Source organism: Panulirus ornatus, chromosome 5 (assembly GCF_036320965.1).
Source record: "Panulirus ornatus isolate Po-2019 chromosome 5, ASM3632096v1, whole genome shotgun sequence".
NCBI classification, from domain to species: Eukaryota; Metazoa; Arthropoda; class Malacostraca; order Decapoda; family Palinuridae; genus Panulirus; species Panulirus ornatus.
Genome location: NC_092228.1, coordinates 22,401,597 through 22,420,441, shown reverse-complemented (window position 1 = coordinate 22,420,441; position 18,845 = coordinate 22,401,597). Strand labels below are relative to the sequence as shown.

Genomic DNA, 18,845 nt, shown 5'->3' with positions numbered 1-18,845 from the left:
TCCACTGACAGACAAAAGTCCACATCCAGTGAATGCGCGCTTACGCACATTCAGTTATTATATCATGTAGACGTATGTAAATATATTTAGTTATTAAATGTAAAAAGGCTATTAGCCTTTCCTTAGCCTAGAGGAAAGTGAGTAGTCAAAGTATGTTTGGCAGTCCACTAGCCTAGTTTGGTCCTTAATGTCTTTGTTAAGGGGTTTTGCTTAAATCATGGGCCCCTATGGTAATTATGAAACGGAAAAAGAAAAGACAAGGGAAGGTATTTACGAATCTTTCAGAAAGTGAAAAACCTCTCTTTTGAAATGTCCTACTATACGTTTCAGTGGAGGACTAACTCTGGTTTTCACAAATTTCTGCTAAACGACTGGTTGTATCACTATGATATTTCAGCACACTATCCTTAACACCCGGGCCTAATTAATGGCTGATATACCACATTGCTATATGTGCTATGTGAGGAGTTTACTGAGTGATATTAAGCCTACGCCAGTCATCGTATCGAAGGCGTTATAGAGAATCGGACGAGCTTGGGGTACTCATCTAACCCTCCCTCTACACCTCGAACACCCCCAGAACTACACCCCCCCACCCCGCCCCCCGCCCTGCCCCCCAGTATCGCAGTATCTCCCTCCCCATTTCCGTCTTCACCCACATATTTACACCATCCATTGTCTATATTTGATTTTGTCGTATCCTGATTACGCACATAAATAATAGGTATGACAGCATGTATATATGTATCATACATTAGTAATAATATGTAATACAGTTATTGTGTGTGGACGTAAAAACCAGATTGCGTCAAACGACCATGAAAGCAACAGGTAATCCCGTTGTTAATAACTGACGTGTCGACAGCGACCAGAAGGATGAAGTCAGTGTTGGTTTTGGACAACCAAATGAAATCGTTTATGGGGACTTCATGTGTTCTTCACGTTCTTAAATAAGAAATATATGCCTTAATATCCACAGTCCCCCATATCCCCTCCTCCTCTCTGAGGTATGGGGTACCCCCATCCTGAGGCTACATCTCTAGCGATTGCCGAGGCGCGCGCGGTCATCATCATCAGCAACAACAATGTTGTCCTTCTGCCTCCGTGGATGCAGGACAGCGTTTGTTCTTCGTCTTGTCACGTTGTACAAACGTGAATGCACCCGCGGTAGAACGTACATAAGTTTGAATAGGTGCGTAGACAATATATTCTGGTTCGAACATACATTATTACATTTATATACATATGAAATATAAAAGTAAAGCAGACTGTATTGTGTCGCAATGTCATATTAATTATCATAGTGAGATGAAACGAAATGTGTAACATAACATTGACTTTTATGCACACAGGCCTTACGAGTGAGTTGTGCACATCGTGGGCATGACTGTGTCAAGAGTGAGGGACATAGTCAACACCACCACCACAGCCTCCTCCCCTTCCACACCGGCACCACCAACACCTACATCGGCTGTTTGTCATAACTTTACTGTCGGTCGGTGCAATACGGCGCCACATCCACAAGAAATTTTCGGAAAAACAATATTTAACACCGAGTCATATCAGCGGACCTGAAAACACATGGTATCCTCCCGGAGGATACCTCTGACACAACAGTTTGGTGGATCCTGCACACCATGGGATTTCAATACAGACTGTCACAGCGAAAGATGTATGTAAGGAGGGAATCGCTGGACGTTGTGTGTCGTCGGATTGACGCTCTCCGGGCTCTACAGCGCCACCGAGAGGAGGGAAGGAAGGTGGTATATGTGGATAAGAAGTGGTTTACCACCTGGATGGGCCACAGTAGGGAGTAGGTAGATACCACACAGGCTCCAAGCAACACCACGTACAGTCGTCAGGTGCCACCTGGTGAAGGGGAGCGATTTGTAGTGGTCGCAGGTGGCACGGACGAAGGCTTTGTTGACGGCTCATACGTGTGCTACCCAGCCAAGACCAACCAGGGTGATTATTATGGAGAAATGAATGCCGAACTGTTCCTGCGATGGCTAACAACGCAGCTCCTTCCGTCACTGCCAGAGCCATCGGTGCTTGTGCTGGACAATGCACCATACCACAGCCAGCTGACGGAGGAGAGTCGATGTCCTACCACAGCCGCCAGGAAGGCGGACCTCATCAGGTGGCTGGAGCAGCGCAAGATTTCCATCCCACCTGCTGCCACTCGCCCTGAGCTGCTGGTCCTCTGCCAGCAGAACCGTCCACAGCCCCAGTATAAGATCGACAACACCATCCGTATGTGGGGCCACGAGGTCATACGGTTGCCACCTGGCCACCCTGAGCTCAACGCCATCGAGCAAGTATGGGGATTTATGAAGCATGTGCGCTTCACAATCTAGTGGTTTATCCGGACGGACCTAAAGGCAAGAATATGCAGGAGGGTGAAAGGCGTGCAAGGGATAGAGTAAATTGGAACGATATGGTATACCGGGGTCGACGTGCTGTCAATGGATTGAACCAGGGCATCTGAAGCATCTGGGGTAAACCATGGAAAGTTCTGTGAGGCCTGGATGTGGAAAGGGAGCTGTGGTTGCGGTGCAGTATTACATGACACCTAGAGACTGATGTGAACAAATGTGGCCTTTGTTGTCTTTTCCTAGCGCTACCTCGCGCACATGGGGGGGGGGTTATTATTTCATGTGTTGCGAGGTGGCGATGGGAATGAATAAAGGCAGACTGTATAAATTATGTACATGTGAATATATGTATATGTCTGAGTGTGTATACATATGTATACGTTGAGTTGTATGGGTATGTATATTTTTTAATTTTCCAAAAGAAGGAACAGAGAAGGGGGCCAGGTGAGGATATTCCCTCGGAGGCCCAGTCCTCTGTTCTTAACGCTGCCTTGCTAATACGGGAAATGGCGAATAGTTTAGAAGAAAGAAAGATATATATATATATATATATATATATATATATATATATATATATATATATATATATATATATAGATAGATAGATAGATAGATAGATAGATAGATAGATAGATATATATTTATTATTATCTTGCTTTGTCGCTGTCTCCCGCGTTAACGAGGTAGCACAAGGAAGCAGACGAAAGAAATGGCCCAGCCCGCCGACATATATAAGTATATACATACACGTCTCAGTGAATGTAGGTTTGCGGCAGGGGTGTGTGGTGTCTCCATGGTTGTTTAATTTGTTTATGGATGGGGTTGTTAGGGAGGTGAATGCAATAGTTTTGGCAAGTATGCAGTCTGTTGTGGATGAGAGAGCTTGAGAAGTGAGTCAGTTGTTGTTCACTGATGATACAGCGCTGGTGGCTGATTCATGTGAGAAACTGCAGAAGCTGGTGACTGAGTTTGGTAAAGTGTGTGAAAGAAGAAAGTTAAGAGTAAATGTGAATAAGAGGAAGGTTGTTAGGTACAGTAGGGTTGAGGGTCAAGTCAATTGGGGAGGTAAGTTTGAATGGAGAAAAACTGGAGGAAGTAAAGTGTTTTAGATATCTGGGAGTGGATCTGGCAGCGGATGGAACCATGGAAGCGGAAGTAAATCATAGTGTGGGGGAGGGGGCGAAAATTCTGGGAGTCTTGAAGAATGTTTGGAAGCCTTTTCTGAAAACCTCTACAAATCTACACCTTCGCCTTCACAAGATAATGATCAGACATCCCTCCAGTTGCACCTCTCAGCATATTAACATCCAAAAGTCTCTCTTTCGCGCGCCTATCATTTAACACGTGATCCGATAACGCTCTCTGGCCATCTTTCCTACTTACATACGTATGCTTATGTATATCTCTCTTTTAAACCAGGTATTCCCAATCACCAGTCCTCTTTCAGTACATAAATCTACAAGCTCTTCACCATTTCCATTTGCAACACTAAACACCCCATGTATACCAATTATTCCCTCAACTACCACATTACTCACCTTTGCATTCAAGTCACCCACCACTATAACCCGGTCTCATGCATCAAAACCACTAACACATTCATTTAGCTGCTCCTAAAACACTTGAGTCTCATGATCTTTCTTCTCATGCCCAGGTGCATATGCACCAATAATCACCCATCTCTCTCCATCAACGTTCAGTTTTACCCATATCAATCTAGAGTTTACTTTCTTACGCTCTATCACATACTCCCACAACTCCTGTTTCAGGAGTTGTGCTACTCCTTCCCTTGCTCTTGTCCTCTCACTAACCCCTGACTTTACTCCCAAGACATTCCCAAACCACTCTTCCCCTTTACCCTTGAGCTTCGTTTCACTCAGAGCCAAAACATCCAGGTTTCTTTCCTCAAACACACTACCTGTCTCTCCTTTTTTCTCATCTTGGTTACATCCACACACATTTAGACACCCCAATCTGAGCCTTCGAGGAGGATGAGCACTACCCACGTGACTCCTTCCTTTTAGAAAGTTAAAATACACTGAGGGGAGGGTTTCTGGCCCCCGCTCCCGTCCCCTTTAGTCGCCTTCTACGACACGTGAGGAATGCGTGGGAAGTATTTTTTCTCCCCTATCCCCAGGGATATATATATATATATATATATATATATATATATATATATATATATATATATATATATATATATATATATATATATATATATATATATATATATATATATATATATATATATATAAGGGAAGAAAGGATCATAATTTTGTGCGTGATCAAGATGTTTGTATGAGTCCTCGGGGAAAATGAAACACGATAAGTTCCCGTGCACGTTCGTGTAATAATCACATCATCAGGGGAGACACAAGAGAGAAATATAAGTCAGTTGATATGCATCGAAGAAACGAAGCTAGGACGCCATTTGATAAACATGCGATTGTCCAAGACAGACAACGAGCGTTCATAAACTTATCATTTTACAAATCTTATCAACAATAAAGTCATCTAACTTGTATAGACCATCATTAATATTAAGATTAAAATTATTTGTGTATCTAATAATGGAAGATTTAATGATATTTCTCGTTGTAATAGAGTTAGATTTGATAACTGAGATGGTATTAATCCAATCAATACAATGATCATAGTTTTTAACGTGATTTAACGTGACTATTATATTTATGTTCCTTAAGTCTACCCATCATAAAACTTATGACAATTTGACATGACACTTTATATATGCATCCAGGAGAATTTTCTGGTGAATTCTTGATTAAGATATTCTTCATAGTATTATTGATGCTGAAGGCAACATTTACATTAAAGGATTTAAGCAACATGGGGAGGAAAGTAAAATTATTATGAAAAGGGGGAACAAAATATTATTGGTGCTCAACCCTATGAAATGATTTCTTTGCTAACTTAAGGGATCTATCAATGAATGATCTAGGGTACTTCACTTAGACTGAATAGAATATATCTTTTTGAAACAAAACTACTAAAGGATATCATACCTTCTAATGCAATTTGCTTTTGGTATGTAGATGATTTTCTTTGTGATTGGCCAACAAATGAAAATTTGCAAATATTTTTCCCCTTACTTAACAATTTATTACCTTCCATCAGATTCACTGTAGAAAATGAAAATAATGGTATGTTGCCATTTTCAGACTGTTTGATCCATAGGAAAAGAAACAAGTTTAAGTTTAGTATATACAGAAAACCTAACAATGTATGCTCATATATCCTTTATTACTCATCTCAACATGACAGAGTTTGATTATCATCTTTTCAATCTATGTTCCTTAGGGCATTACGTATTTGCAGTCCAGAGTTTATTGATGATGAGTTTCAGAAGATATATTCCATTGGATATAATCTAAAGTATCCCAAATCTTTCATTGATCAATCCCTTAAGTTAGCAAAGAAATCATTTTATAGAGGTGAGCCCAAACCTCCCATTGATACAAAGAATCCTTTAGTTCTCCCTATTAATGATAATTTTACTTTACTTATATGTTGCTTAAATCCTCTAATGTAAATGTTGCCGTCAGCAACAATAATACTATGAAAAAATCTTAATCAGGAATCCACCAGAAAATTCTCCTGGATGCATCTATAAACTGTCATGTAGAAATTGTGTTAAGTTTTGTGTTGGGCAGACTGGTAAGGATCTTTATGTTAGACTTAAGCAATATAAATATAGTATAAGAACGGGAAAAAATCAAATGCCTTGTTTAATCACGTTAAAAACCATGATCGTTGTATATATTGACTGGGGTAAGCCATCTCAGTTATTACATCTATTTCTATTACCACGAGAAATATCATTGAATCTTCTATTATTAAATACACAAAGAATTATAATCTTAATATTAGTGATGGTCTATACAAATCAGATAACTTTGTTGATAAAATTTGTAAAATGATAATTTTATGAACGCTCGTTGTCTTTCTTGGACAATTCCATGTTTATCAAATGGAGCCATAGCTTCGTCTCTTCGATGTATATCAACAGACTCATATTTCTATCTTGTGTCTCTCCTGATGATGTGATTATTACACGAAGGTGCACTTGGGAGCTTATTGCATCTCATTTTCCCCGTGGACTCATAAGAAAATTCTGGGGGCCTTGAAGAATGTGTGGAAGTCGAGAACATTATCTCGGAAAGCAAAAATGGGTATGTTTGAAGGAATAGTGGTTCCAACAATGTTGTATGGTTGCGAGGCGTGGGCTATGGATGGAGTTGTGCGCAGGAGGATGGATGTGCTGGAAATGAGATGTTTGAGGACAATGTGTGGTGTGAGGTGGTTTGATCGAGTGAGTAACGTAAGGGTAAGAGAGATGTGTGGAAATAAAAAGAGCGTGGTTGAGAGAGCAGAAGAGGGTGTTTTGAAGTGGTTTGGGCACATGGAGAGGATGAGTGAGGAAAGATTGACCAAGAGGATATATGTGTCGGAGGTGGAGGGAGCAAGGAGAAGAGGGAGACCAAATTGGAGGTGGAAAGATGGAGTGAAAAAGATTTTGTGTGATCAGGGGCCTGAACATGCAGGAGGGTGAAAGGAGGGCAAGGAATAGAGTGAATTGGAGCGATGTGGTATACCGGGGTTGACGTGCTGTCAGTGGATTGAATCAAGGCATGTGAAGCGTCTGGGGTAAACCATGGAAAGCTGTGTAGGTATGTATATTTGCGTGTGTGGACGTATGTATATACATGTGTATGGGGGTGGGTTGGGCCATTTCTTTCGTCTGTATCCTTGCGCTACCTCGCAAACGCGGGAGACAGCGACAAAGCAAAAAAAAAAAAAAAAAAAAAAAGAATATATATATATATATATATATATATATATATATATATATTTTTTTTTTTATACTTTGTCGCTGTCTCCCGCGTTTGCGAGGTAGCGCAAGGAAACAGACGAAAGAAATGGCCCATCCTTGCGCTACCTCGCAAACGCGGGAGACAGCGACAAAGCAAAAAAAAAAAAAAAAAAAGAATATATATATATATATATATATATATATATATATATATATATATTTTTTTTTTTATACTTTGTCGCTGTCTCCCGCGTTTGCGAGGTAGCGCAAGGAAACAGACGAAAGAAATGGCCCAACCCCCCCCCATACACATGTATATACATACGTCCACACACGCAAATATACATACCTACACAGCTTTCCATGGTTTACCCCAGACGCTTCACATGCCTTGATTCAATCCACTGACAGCACGTCAACCCCGGTATACCACATCGCTCCAATTCACTCTATCCCTTGCCCTCCTTTCACCCTCCTGCATGTTCAGGCCCCGATTACACAAAATCTTTTTCACTCCATCTTTCCACCTCCAATTTGGTCTCTCTCTTCTCCTCGTTCCCTCCACCTCCGACACATATATCCTCTTGGTCAATCTTTCCTCACTCATTCTCTCCATGTGCCCAAACCATTTCAAAACACCCTCTTCTGCTCTCTCAACCACGCTCTTTTTATTTCCACACATCTCTCTTACCCTTACGTTACTTACTCGATCAAACCACCTCACACCACACATTGTCCTCAAACGTCTCATTTCCAGCACATCCATCCTCCTGCGCACAACTCTATCCGTAGCCCACGCCTCGCACCATACAACATTGTTGGAACCACTATTCCTTCAAACATACCCATTTTTGCTTTCCGAGATAATGTTCTCGACTTCCACACATTCTTCAAGGCCCCCAGAATTTTCGCCCCCTCCCCCACCCTATGATCCACTTCCGCTTCCATGGTTCCATCCGCTGCCAGATCCACTCCCAGATATCTAAAACACTTCACTTCCTCCAGTTTTTCTCCATTCAAACTCACCTCCCAATTGACTTGACCCTCAACCCTACAGTACCTAATAACCTTGCTCTTATTCACATTTACTCTTAACTTTCTTCTTTCACACACTTTACCAAACTCAGTCACCAGCTTCTGCAGTTTCTCACATGAATCAGCCACCAGCGCTGTATCATCAGCGAACAACAACTGACTCACTTCCCAAGCTCTCTCATCCCCAACAGACTTCATACTTGCCCCTCTTTCCAAAACTCTTGCATTCACCTCCCTAACAACCCCATCCATAAACAAATTAAACAACCATGGAGACATCACACACCCCTGCCGCAAACCTACATTCACTGAGAACTAATCACTTTCCTCTCTTCCTACACGTACACATGCCTTACATCCTCGATAAAAACTTTTCACTGCTTCTAACAACTTGCCTCCCACACCATATATTCTTAATACCTTCCACAGAGCATCTCTATCAACTCTATCATATGCCTTCTCCAGATCCATAAATGCTACATACAAATCCATTTGCTTTTCTAAGTATTTCTCACATACATTCTTCAAAGCAAACACCTGATCCACACATCCTCTACCACTTCTGAAACCACACTGCTCTTCCCCAATCTGATGCTCTGTACATGCCTTCACCCTCTCAATCAATACCCTCCCATATAATTTACCAGGAATACTCATCAAACTTATACCTCTTTAATTTGAGCACTCACTCTTATATATATATATATATATATATATATATATATATATATATATATATATATATATATATATATTATATCTATTATTTTTTTATTATACTTTGTCGCTGTCTCCCGCGTTTGCGAGGTAGCGCAAGGAAACAGACGAAAGAAATGGCCCAACCCCCCCACATACACTTGTATATACATACGTCCACACACGCAAATATACATACCTACACAGCTTTCCATGGCTTACCCCAGACGCTTCACATGCCCTGATTCAATCCACTGACAGCACGTCAACCCCGGTATACCACATCGCTCCAATTCACTCTATTCCTTGCCCTCCTTTCACCCTCCTGCATGTTCAGGCCCCGATCACACAAAATCTTTTTCACTCCATCTTTCCACCTCCAATTTGGTCTCCCTCTTCTCCTTGTTCCCTCCACCTCCGACACATATATCCTCTTGGTCAATCTTTCCTCACTCATCCTCTCCATGTGCCCAAACCACTTCAAATCACCCTCTTCTGCTCTCTCAACCACGCTCTTTTAATTTCGACACATCTCTCTTACCCTTACGTTACTCACTCGATCAAACCACCTCACACCACACATTGTCCTCAAACATCTCATTTCCAGCACATCCATCCTCCTGCGCACAACTCTATCCATAGCCCACGCCTCGCAACCATACAACATTGTTGGAACCACTATTCCTTCAAACATACCCATTTTTGCTTTCCGAGATAATGTTCTCGACTTCCACACATTCTTCAAGGCCCCCAGAATTTTCGCCCCCTCCCCCACCCTATGATCCACTTCCGCTTCCATGGTTCCATCCGCTGCCAGATCCACTCCCAGATATCTAAAACACTTCACTTCCTCCAGTTTTTCTCCATTCAAACTCACCTCCCAATTGACTTGACCCTCAACCCTACTGTACCTAATAACCTTGCTCTTATTCACATTTACTCTCAACTTTCTTCTTCCACACAATATCTGTTACTGTCTTGTGCAGTTCTCACTTCGCATTCGCTTTTGGCAATTTTGATAAGGAATTTTATATTTCCTCAAATTTTATTACATTGTGTTGTAATATTTGGGTCATTGATTTTTTTCTTTTAAAGAATATTTTTCTGCACTGTATAGCTTTTGCAACGTATTAGATTCAGCTTTCTGACCTGTTGCTGGTTTTATTGTTTCTCTCGTGCATTGGAATGAATGTGACTTGATGGCGCATAAACTGACGCTAAAAACTGGCCTATAGATCCTCAGGAAATGAAAGAATAAGGATGAGACTTTAATGCGTCACGCAACGCATTAAAATCCGCTCATTTAAAGTGTGGGATGATATGTACCGGTTTGAATAAGTTGATCTTAATATTTACGTCGAGTCGAATTGTGTTATGGTTACAAGTGCCTAGACGTTCTCCAACACGGGTATTAATTACTTAGAACTCCTGTGACGCAACAACTTGATCAAGTATATTAGCTTTCCCCGTCTGCTCGCTGACCGTTTGGTAAAAAAAAAAAATGATTGCCTTCGACAAAGCTAATAAGTTTAGTTGATTCACTCTTTACACTTGAGATAGTTTGCCGGTTGATTTCTTGGAGGATCAAAGTCACCAAGAATGAACGAGTCCTGATTCTGCATTGCTTGATGTAAACTCTCGTACATGACAATGTCAGTACTACTGGCTGACTAGGGTGATTTTAAAAGACGTATGTGTAAAGTTTGGAAGATTCTGTGCTGCAGAGAGAGAGAGAGAGAGAGAGAGAGAGAGAGAGAGAGACAGACAGACAGACAGACAGACAGACAGAGACAGAGAATACTAGTTTTTATTCCTTGGAGCATCCAAAACAAACGTGACTTTTCATCGCATTAGTTAAGCCACACCTTGAACAGATGGTCCACTTCTGTTTCCTGAGCTACAAAAATATATCGAAGATAAGCTTGAACAAATACTAAGGAGAGTTGCAAAACTAATTACAGTTATAAAATGAATTCTACCTTTTTGCGACGGTCTAAGAATATAAAGTGTCTGTTTTTAGATATATAATAGATTACAAAGTGACTTCATACAAGTTTTCGAGACTGATCAAATTCCACATTGTAAATAATGAGGATCTCTGAAATGTGAGGTAATAAGATAACTAGGCTAATGGAATAAAGCTCGAAGATAAGAAATGTAATATCAATGGCAGAAAAAGTCTTATTGGATACAGAAACGTTGAACATTGGATCAAGTTACCATCACGCAGTTTAATTTTCCAAGTTTCTCTATAGCTTTAATTCTTTGCTAGTCTAGTCTTCATTTTGCTATAATAGCACCTCACTACAGTAGTACGTTTTCCTGCAGCTTCCGCCTTCTCTCTCACACGCATGTGCACTTCACCATGATCTTATTCCAGTGCACAGGACTGAAGCACACAGTTCCCTCAACATGTCTATATATACGGTCAAGTGGCGCAGAGATCATACCTGGCAGTGATTTGTCCCGAAGTTTCTTCAATGTGAAAGTGTCCCTGAGCAGTCGGGGGTTGAGTGATATTCGGCCTTCAGAATTATTTTCTGTGGGTCTTACTAGACACACACACACACACACACACACACACACACACACACTTGAAAAATTAGTTTGACTTTCTCACTGAGGAGTTCGGGGATGATGTGCAGTCACGTTATCATTATGTTAAATACATGAATATAGTCCGGATGAGATGTAAATTAACATACACACACAAAAACCTAGAAATGTACTTCGTGAACACTGTAATCCTTTGCACCTCTGTATTTATTATATTTCTACGACAAAATTGTCTGACAAATGAATAACAGAAAATGCTAGATTTAAGGTACCGTGCTAGATTTAAGGTACCGTTAGGTGTCTCCACAAACTCAAGCGCGATGTTGAGAGCACGAGCGACGGCCTTGACTGTCTCAACATCTGTGCCATAGAAGAGAACCACCGTGCCATTCTCTGCCCGGTGGAGGAAGTTGCACGGTTCAAAATGGAACGTTGACACCTGGGGATGAAGGAATACATTTTCACTGGGTGGTTTACCCTCCCGACCAGAACACTTACCTTCATCACTACACTGCTAGTCAGTAATATGTATCGAGGCATGTTACAGTGGAAAAAAATGTTGTTAAAGACAATTCCTGCCATCCTATCCTCTGATACATTCAACAGTCCTTAGATATACTCATTTTATTTCCATTTCACCTCTCCTTTGCTTTCTATTACTTCCCAATCTGCTCCACGCATTCTTCTACTTGTTTTCTACTTCATATCATTCACCCTCTTCCAAACATTTTCTTATTCTCCCTAAAGTTTACAGATGTCCTCTCATCCCATCTTTCATTTGCCCTCCGTAGTTCCCTTAACTATGTCTCGACCTCCTTCCGAATCACTTGCACTCCATCCCTGCATAGCACCTTCCATATACATCTCTTCTCCCTTTCACTATAAACGTGCCTTCCTCATCCCATAATTCAGACTTTCTCGTACACCCACACTCTACATATACTGCTTTCCGCAACCTCTTCCATTCCTACCCTAATTCATTTGTTTCATTAACCCTTACATTCGACAAATTTTTTGCTTCTTTTTAACTACTTGGCCTATCTGCACACAGGCTTCTTTCCTTAGCTTACCCACATTTACCATTTCTTTCCACCACATGTCACTTCCTTATTTCCTAAAACCACTTAAGTGATATATAAAGTTCAATATGGACATTGGTGAACATGAAAATATAGTACGAGAAGTGGATGATTGCCATTGGTTATGCACCTGTTAGTGAGAGAGGTAAAGACAGAGCTGGTGTGCCATTTGATAAGACCTTTGTGGATGTCTCGCACTTTTGATGGAAGGGATGGAAACATTGATTGATAATGATATTATTTCTAGTTCTTCATATTTCCTCAGTTTTTCCTCATAAATACAGCCATACTTAATTTCCCCTGGCCAAGGCAACTCTGGATCAGTCACACTAACAAAGCCTTTAGATTATTTTGATTATGACTTAGATCTGAGCACTGGTGTAATTAGTGTCTACTTACCTTAAGCACAGTACCATGAAAGTCAGACAGTTTGTCAGGGAAGAGGTCTAACTGGCGGGTGAACCTGTGTTGGTACCAGGTGTTGATACGCCTCACTCCCGGACCCCAGTACAGCTGGTTCATGTACAGCACCCACTCCTCCTTGGTGCCAGACTGTGGGATAGATCATAAGCTATAGTACAGCTGGTTCATGTACAGCTACCACTCCTCGATACTAATTGTGGCAATTATATGAATTGAGTTGGTTTATGCAGAGGATCCCTCTCTCCTCGATGCTATAATTTTGCAACGCTCAGTAATGCAGTTGATTCGTGGCCTTCGGCACCCACATCCTGTTCACGCCCCACACTATGGGTAAGAGCGTGTGATGCCGCCAGATCAGATATATTCTCAGGTTACACGTTAAAGCCAAAGCCGAATCGAAATCATCGAGTATTATCACATAACATCATGTGCTCGGAGGTGATATAGCATCTGGAAACTAGGAAAACTATTATGCAAAGAGAACCATCAACAACGAGGGAGGATTACTTGAAATACTAACAAAACGAAAACAAACAAGTAAATACGTATGAGGAAAAGTCTCTTATCACCGTTATCTCTGTTTTCTGATGGGGTCGATCATGTGAAGCAGCGTACGAAACCACTCAACCACTACCTCACCACGTGAGGAGTGTATCAAAATGATAACTGAACTGCCACAATTGTAAACGTAATTCATAGATTTTCACTAAACACACTAACGTAAGCCGTCAGGAGTCACCACCTCTCCACTCACACCACTTCTTGACCTATAGCAAATCCAGTGCGTCCGAGCCTAAGTCATTGCTTTACTAACTTCATCTTAGATATTCCTACAACTCATCTATTTTCTCACCGCATCTGTCTGTCTCTTTCATGATCAAGCTGTCTTCCTTGTACCTTGTCTGCCATACACCCCACGTAGCTATAAAAGCCTAAAAGACTTTTTATCCATACACTTTCATCATGATATCATCCCATCTCCTGGGGATAGGGGAGAAAGAATACTTCCCGCGCATTCCCTGCGTGTCGTAGAAGGCGACTAAAAGGGAAGGGAGCGTGGGGCTGTAAATACTCCCCTCTCGTTTATTTTCAATTTTCCAAAAAGAAGGAACAGAGGAAGGGGCAAGGTGAGGATATTCTCTCAAAGGTCCAGTCCGCTGTTCTTAACGCTACCTTCCTAACGCAGGAAATGGCAAATAGTGTGAAAGAAAAGAAAAGATTATATATATGTATATATATATATATATATATATATATATATATATATATATATATATATATATTTTATTTATATTTTTTATAGCTTTGTCGCTGTCTCCCGCGTTTGCGAGGTAGCGCAAGGAAACAGACGAAAGAAATGCCCACCCCCCCCCATACACATGTATATACATACGTCCACACACGCAAATATACATACCTACACAGCTTTCCATGGTTTACCCCAGACGCTTCACATGCCTTGATTCAATCCACTGACAGCACGTCAACCCCGGTATACCACATCGCTCCAATTCACTCTATTCCTTGCCCTCCTTTCACCCTCCTGCATGTTCAGGCCCCGATCACACAAAATCCTTTTCACTCCATCTTTCCACCTCCAATTTGGTCTCCCTCTTCTCCTCGTTCCCTCCACCTCCGACACATATATCCTCTTGGTCAATCTTTCCTCACTCATTCTCTCCATGTGCCCAAACCATTTCAAAACACCCTCTTCTGCTCTCTCAATCACGCTCTTTTTATTTCCACACATCTCTCTTACCCTTACGTTACTTACTCGATCAAACCACCTCACACCACACATTGTCCTCAAACATCTCATTTCCAGCACATCCATCCTCCTGCGCACAACTCTATCAATAGCCCACGCCTCGCAACCATACAACATTGTTGGAACCACTATTCCTTCAAACATACCCATTTTTGCTTTCCGAGATAATGTATATGTATATATATTTTTTTTTTTTTTGCTTTGTCGCTGTCTCCAGCGTTTGCGAGGTAGCGCAGAGAAACAGACAAAAGAAATGGCCCAACCCACCCCCATACACATGTATATACATACGTCCACACGCACAAATATACATACCTATACACCTTTCCATGGTTTACCCCAGACGCTTCACATGCCCTGATTCAATCCACTGACAGCACGTCAACCCCGGTATACCACATCGATCCAATTCACTCTATTCCTTGCCCTCCTTTCACCCTCCTGCATGTTCAGGCCCCTATCACACAAAATCTTTTTCACTCCATCTTTCCACCTCCAATTTGGTCTCCCACTTCTCCTCGTTCTCTCCACCTCCGACATATATATCCTCTTGGTCAATCTTTCCTCGCTCATTCTCTCCATGTGCCCAAACCATTTCAAAACACCCTCTTCTGCTCTCTCAACCACGCTCTTTTTATTTCCACACATCTCTCTTACCCTTACGTTACTTACTCGATCAAACCACCTCACACTACACATTGTCCTCAAACATCTCATTCCAGCACATCCATCCTCATGCGCACAGCTCTATCCATAGCCCACGCCTCACAAACATACAACATTGTTGGAACCACTATTCCTTCAAACATACCCATTTTTGCTTTCCGAGATAATGTTCTCGACTTCCACACATTCTTCAAGGCTCCTAGGTTTTCGCCCCCTCCCAAACCCTATGATCCACTTCCGCTTCCATGGTTCCATCCGCTGCCAGATCCACTCCCAGATATCTAAAACACTTTACTTCCTCCAGTTTTTCTCCATTCAAACTTACCTCCCAATTGACTTGACCCTCAACCCTACTGTACCTAATAACCTTGCTCTTATTCACATTTACTCTTAACTTTCTTTTTTCACACACTTTACCAAACTCAGTCACCAGCTTCTGCAGTTTCTCACATGAATCAGCCACCAGCGCTGTATCATCAGCGAAAAACAATTGACTCACTTCCCAAGCTCTCTCATCCACAACAGACTTCATACTTGCCCCTCTTTCCAAAACTCTTGTATTTACCTCCCTAACAACCCCATCCATAAACAAATGAAACAACCATGGAGACATCACACACTCCTGCCGCAAACCTACATTCACTGAGAACCAATCACTTTCCTCTCTTCCTACACGTACACATGCCTTACATCCTCGATAAAAACTTTTCACTGCTTCTAACAACATGCCTCCCACACCATATATTCTTAATACCTTCCACAGAGCATCTCTATCAACTCTATCATATGCCTTCTCCAGATCCATAAATGCTACATACAAATCCATTTGCTTTTCTAAGTATTTCTCACATACATTCTTCAAAGCAAACACCTGACCCACACATCCTCTACCACTTCTGAAACCACACTGCTTTTCCCCAATCTGATGCTCTGTACATGCCTTCACCCTTTCAATCAATACCCTCCCATATAATTTACCAGGAATACTCAACAAACTTATACCTCTGTAATTTGAGCACTCACTCTTATCCCCTTTGCCTTTGTACAATGGCACTATGCACGCATTCCGCCAATCCTCAAGCATATCACCATGAGTCATATATACATTAAATAACCTTAGCAACCAGTCAATAATACAGTCACATCCTTTTTTGATAAATTCCACTGCAATACCATCCAAACCTGCTGCCTTGCCGGCTTCCATCTTCCGCAAAGCTTTTACTACCTCTTCTCTGTTTACCAAATCATTTTCCCTAACCCTCTCACTTTGCACACCACCTCGACCAAAACACCCTATATCTGCCACTGTATCATCAAACACAATCAACAAACCTTCAAAATACTCACTCCATCTCCTTCTCACATCACCACTACTTGTTATCACCTCCCCATTCGCGCCCTTCACTGAAGTTCCCATCTGCTCCCTAGTCTTACGCACTTTATTTACCTCCCTCCAGAACATCTTTTTATTCTCCCTAAAATTTAATGATACTCTCTCACCCCAACTCTCATTTGCCCTCTTTTTCACCTCTTGCACCTTTCTCTTGACCTCCTGTCTCTTTCTTTTATACATATCCCACTCAATTGCATTTTTTCCCTGCAAAAATCGTCCAAATGCCTCTCTCTTCTCTTTCACTAATAATCTTACTTCTTCATCCCACCACTCACTACCCTTTCTAATCAACCCACCTCCCACTCTTCTCATGCCACAAGCATCTTTTGCGCAATCCATCACTGATTCCCTAAATACATCCCATTCCTCCCCCACTCCCCTTACTTCCATTGTTCTCACCTTTTTCCATTCTGTACTCAGACTCTCCTGGTACTTCCTCACACAAGTCTCCTTCCCAAGCTCACTTACTCTCACCACCCTCTTCACCCCAACATTCACTCTGGGGATAGGGGTGAAAGAATACTTCCCAAGCATTCCTCGCGTGTCGTACAAGGCGACTAGAGGGGACGGGAGCGGGGGGCCAGAAATCCTCCCCTCCTTGTATTTTTTAACTTTCTAACTTTCCACCTCCAATTTGGTCTCCCTCTTCTCCTCGTTCCCTCCACCTCCGACACATATATCCTCTTGGTCAATCTTTCCTCACTCATTCTCTCCATGTGCCCAAACCATTTCAAAACACCCTCTTCTGCTCTCTCAACCACGCTCTTTTTATTTCCACACATCTCTCTTACCCTTACGTTACTTACTCGATCAAACCACCTCACACCACACATTGTCCTCAAACATCTCATTTCCAGCACATCCATCCTCCTGCGCACAACTCTATCCATAGTCCACGCCTCGCAACCATACAACATTGTTGGAACCACTATTCCTTCAAACATACCCATTTTTGCTTTCCGAGATAATGTTCTCGACTTCCACACATTCTTCAAGGCTCCCAGAATTTTCGCCCCCTCCCCCACCCTATGATCCACTTCCGCTTCCATGGTTCCATCCGCTGCCAGATCTACTCCCAGATATCTAAAACACTTCACTTCCTCCAGTTTTTCTCCATTCAAACTCACCTCCCAATTGACTTGACCCTCAGCCCTACTGTACCTAATAACCTTGCTCTTATTCACATTTACTCTTAACTTTCTTTTTTCACACACTTTACCAAACTCAGTCACCAGCTTCTGCAGTTTCTCACATGAATCAGCCACCAGCGCTGTATCATCAGCGAACAACAACTGACAAACTTCCCAAGCTCTCTCATCCCCAACAGACTTCATACTTGCCCCTTTTCCAAAACTCTTGCATTCACCTCCCTAACAACCCCATCCATACACAAATTAAACAACCATGGAGACATCACACACCCCTGCCGCAAACCTACATTCCCTGAGAACCAATCACTTTCCTCTCTTCCTACACGTACACATGCCTTACATCCTCGATAAAAACTTTTCACTGCTTCTAACAACTTGCCTCCCACACCATATATTCTTAATACCTTCCACAGAGCATCTCTATCAACTCTATCATATGCCTTCTCCAGATCCATAAATGCTACATACAAATCCATTTGCTTTTCTAAGTATTTCTCACATACATTCTTCAAAGCAAACACCTGATCCACACATCCTCTACCACTTCTGAAACCACACTGCTTTTCCCCAATCTGATGCTCTGTATATGCCTTCACCCTCTCAATCAATACCCTCCCATATAATTTACCAGGAATACTCAACAAACTTATACCTCTGTAATTTGAGCACTCACTCTTATCCCCTTTGCCTTTGTACAATGGCACTATGCACGCATTCCGCCAATCCTCAAGCATATCACCATGAGTCATACATACATTAAATAACCTTACCAACCAGTCAATAATACAGTCTCATCCTTTTTTAATAAATTCCACTGCAATACCATCCAAACCTGCTGCCTTGCCGGCTTCCATCTTCCGCAAAGCTTTTAC

At 41.8% G+C, this 18,845-nt stretch overlaps 1 protein-coding gene across 1 annotated transcript in view; it reads right to left on the bottom strand.

The window, feature by feature from the left end:
- LOC139746767 (ionotropic receptor 21a-like) overlaps nucleotides 1-13,814 on the bottom strand; it is a 39,098-nt gene extending 25,284 nt beyond the window's left edge. Inside the window, exons 1-2 of the mRNA XM_071658279.1 lie at nucleotides 12,972-13,814; nucleotides 11,785-11,932 (exon numbers count right to left, since the gene is read on the bottom strand). Coding sequence (XP_071514380.1) covers nucleotides 11,785-11,932; nucleotides 12,972-13,094 — 271 coding nt within the window. The 5' untranslated portion in view covers nucleotides 13,095-13,814. The remainder of the gene's footprint in view (nucleotides 1-11,784; nucleotides 11,933-12,971) is intronic.
- Between the last annotated feature and the right edge of the window lie 5,031 nt (nucleotides 13,815-18,845).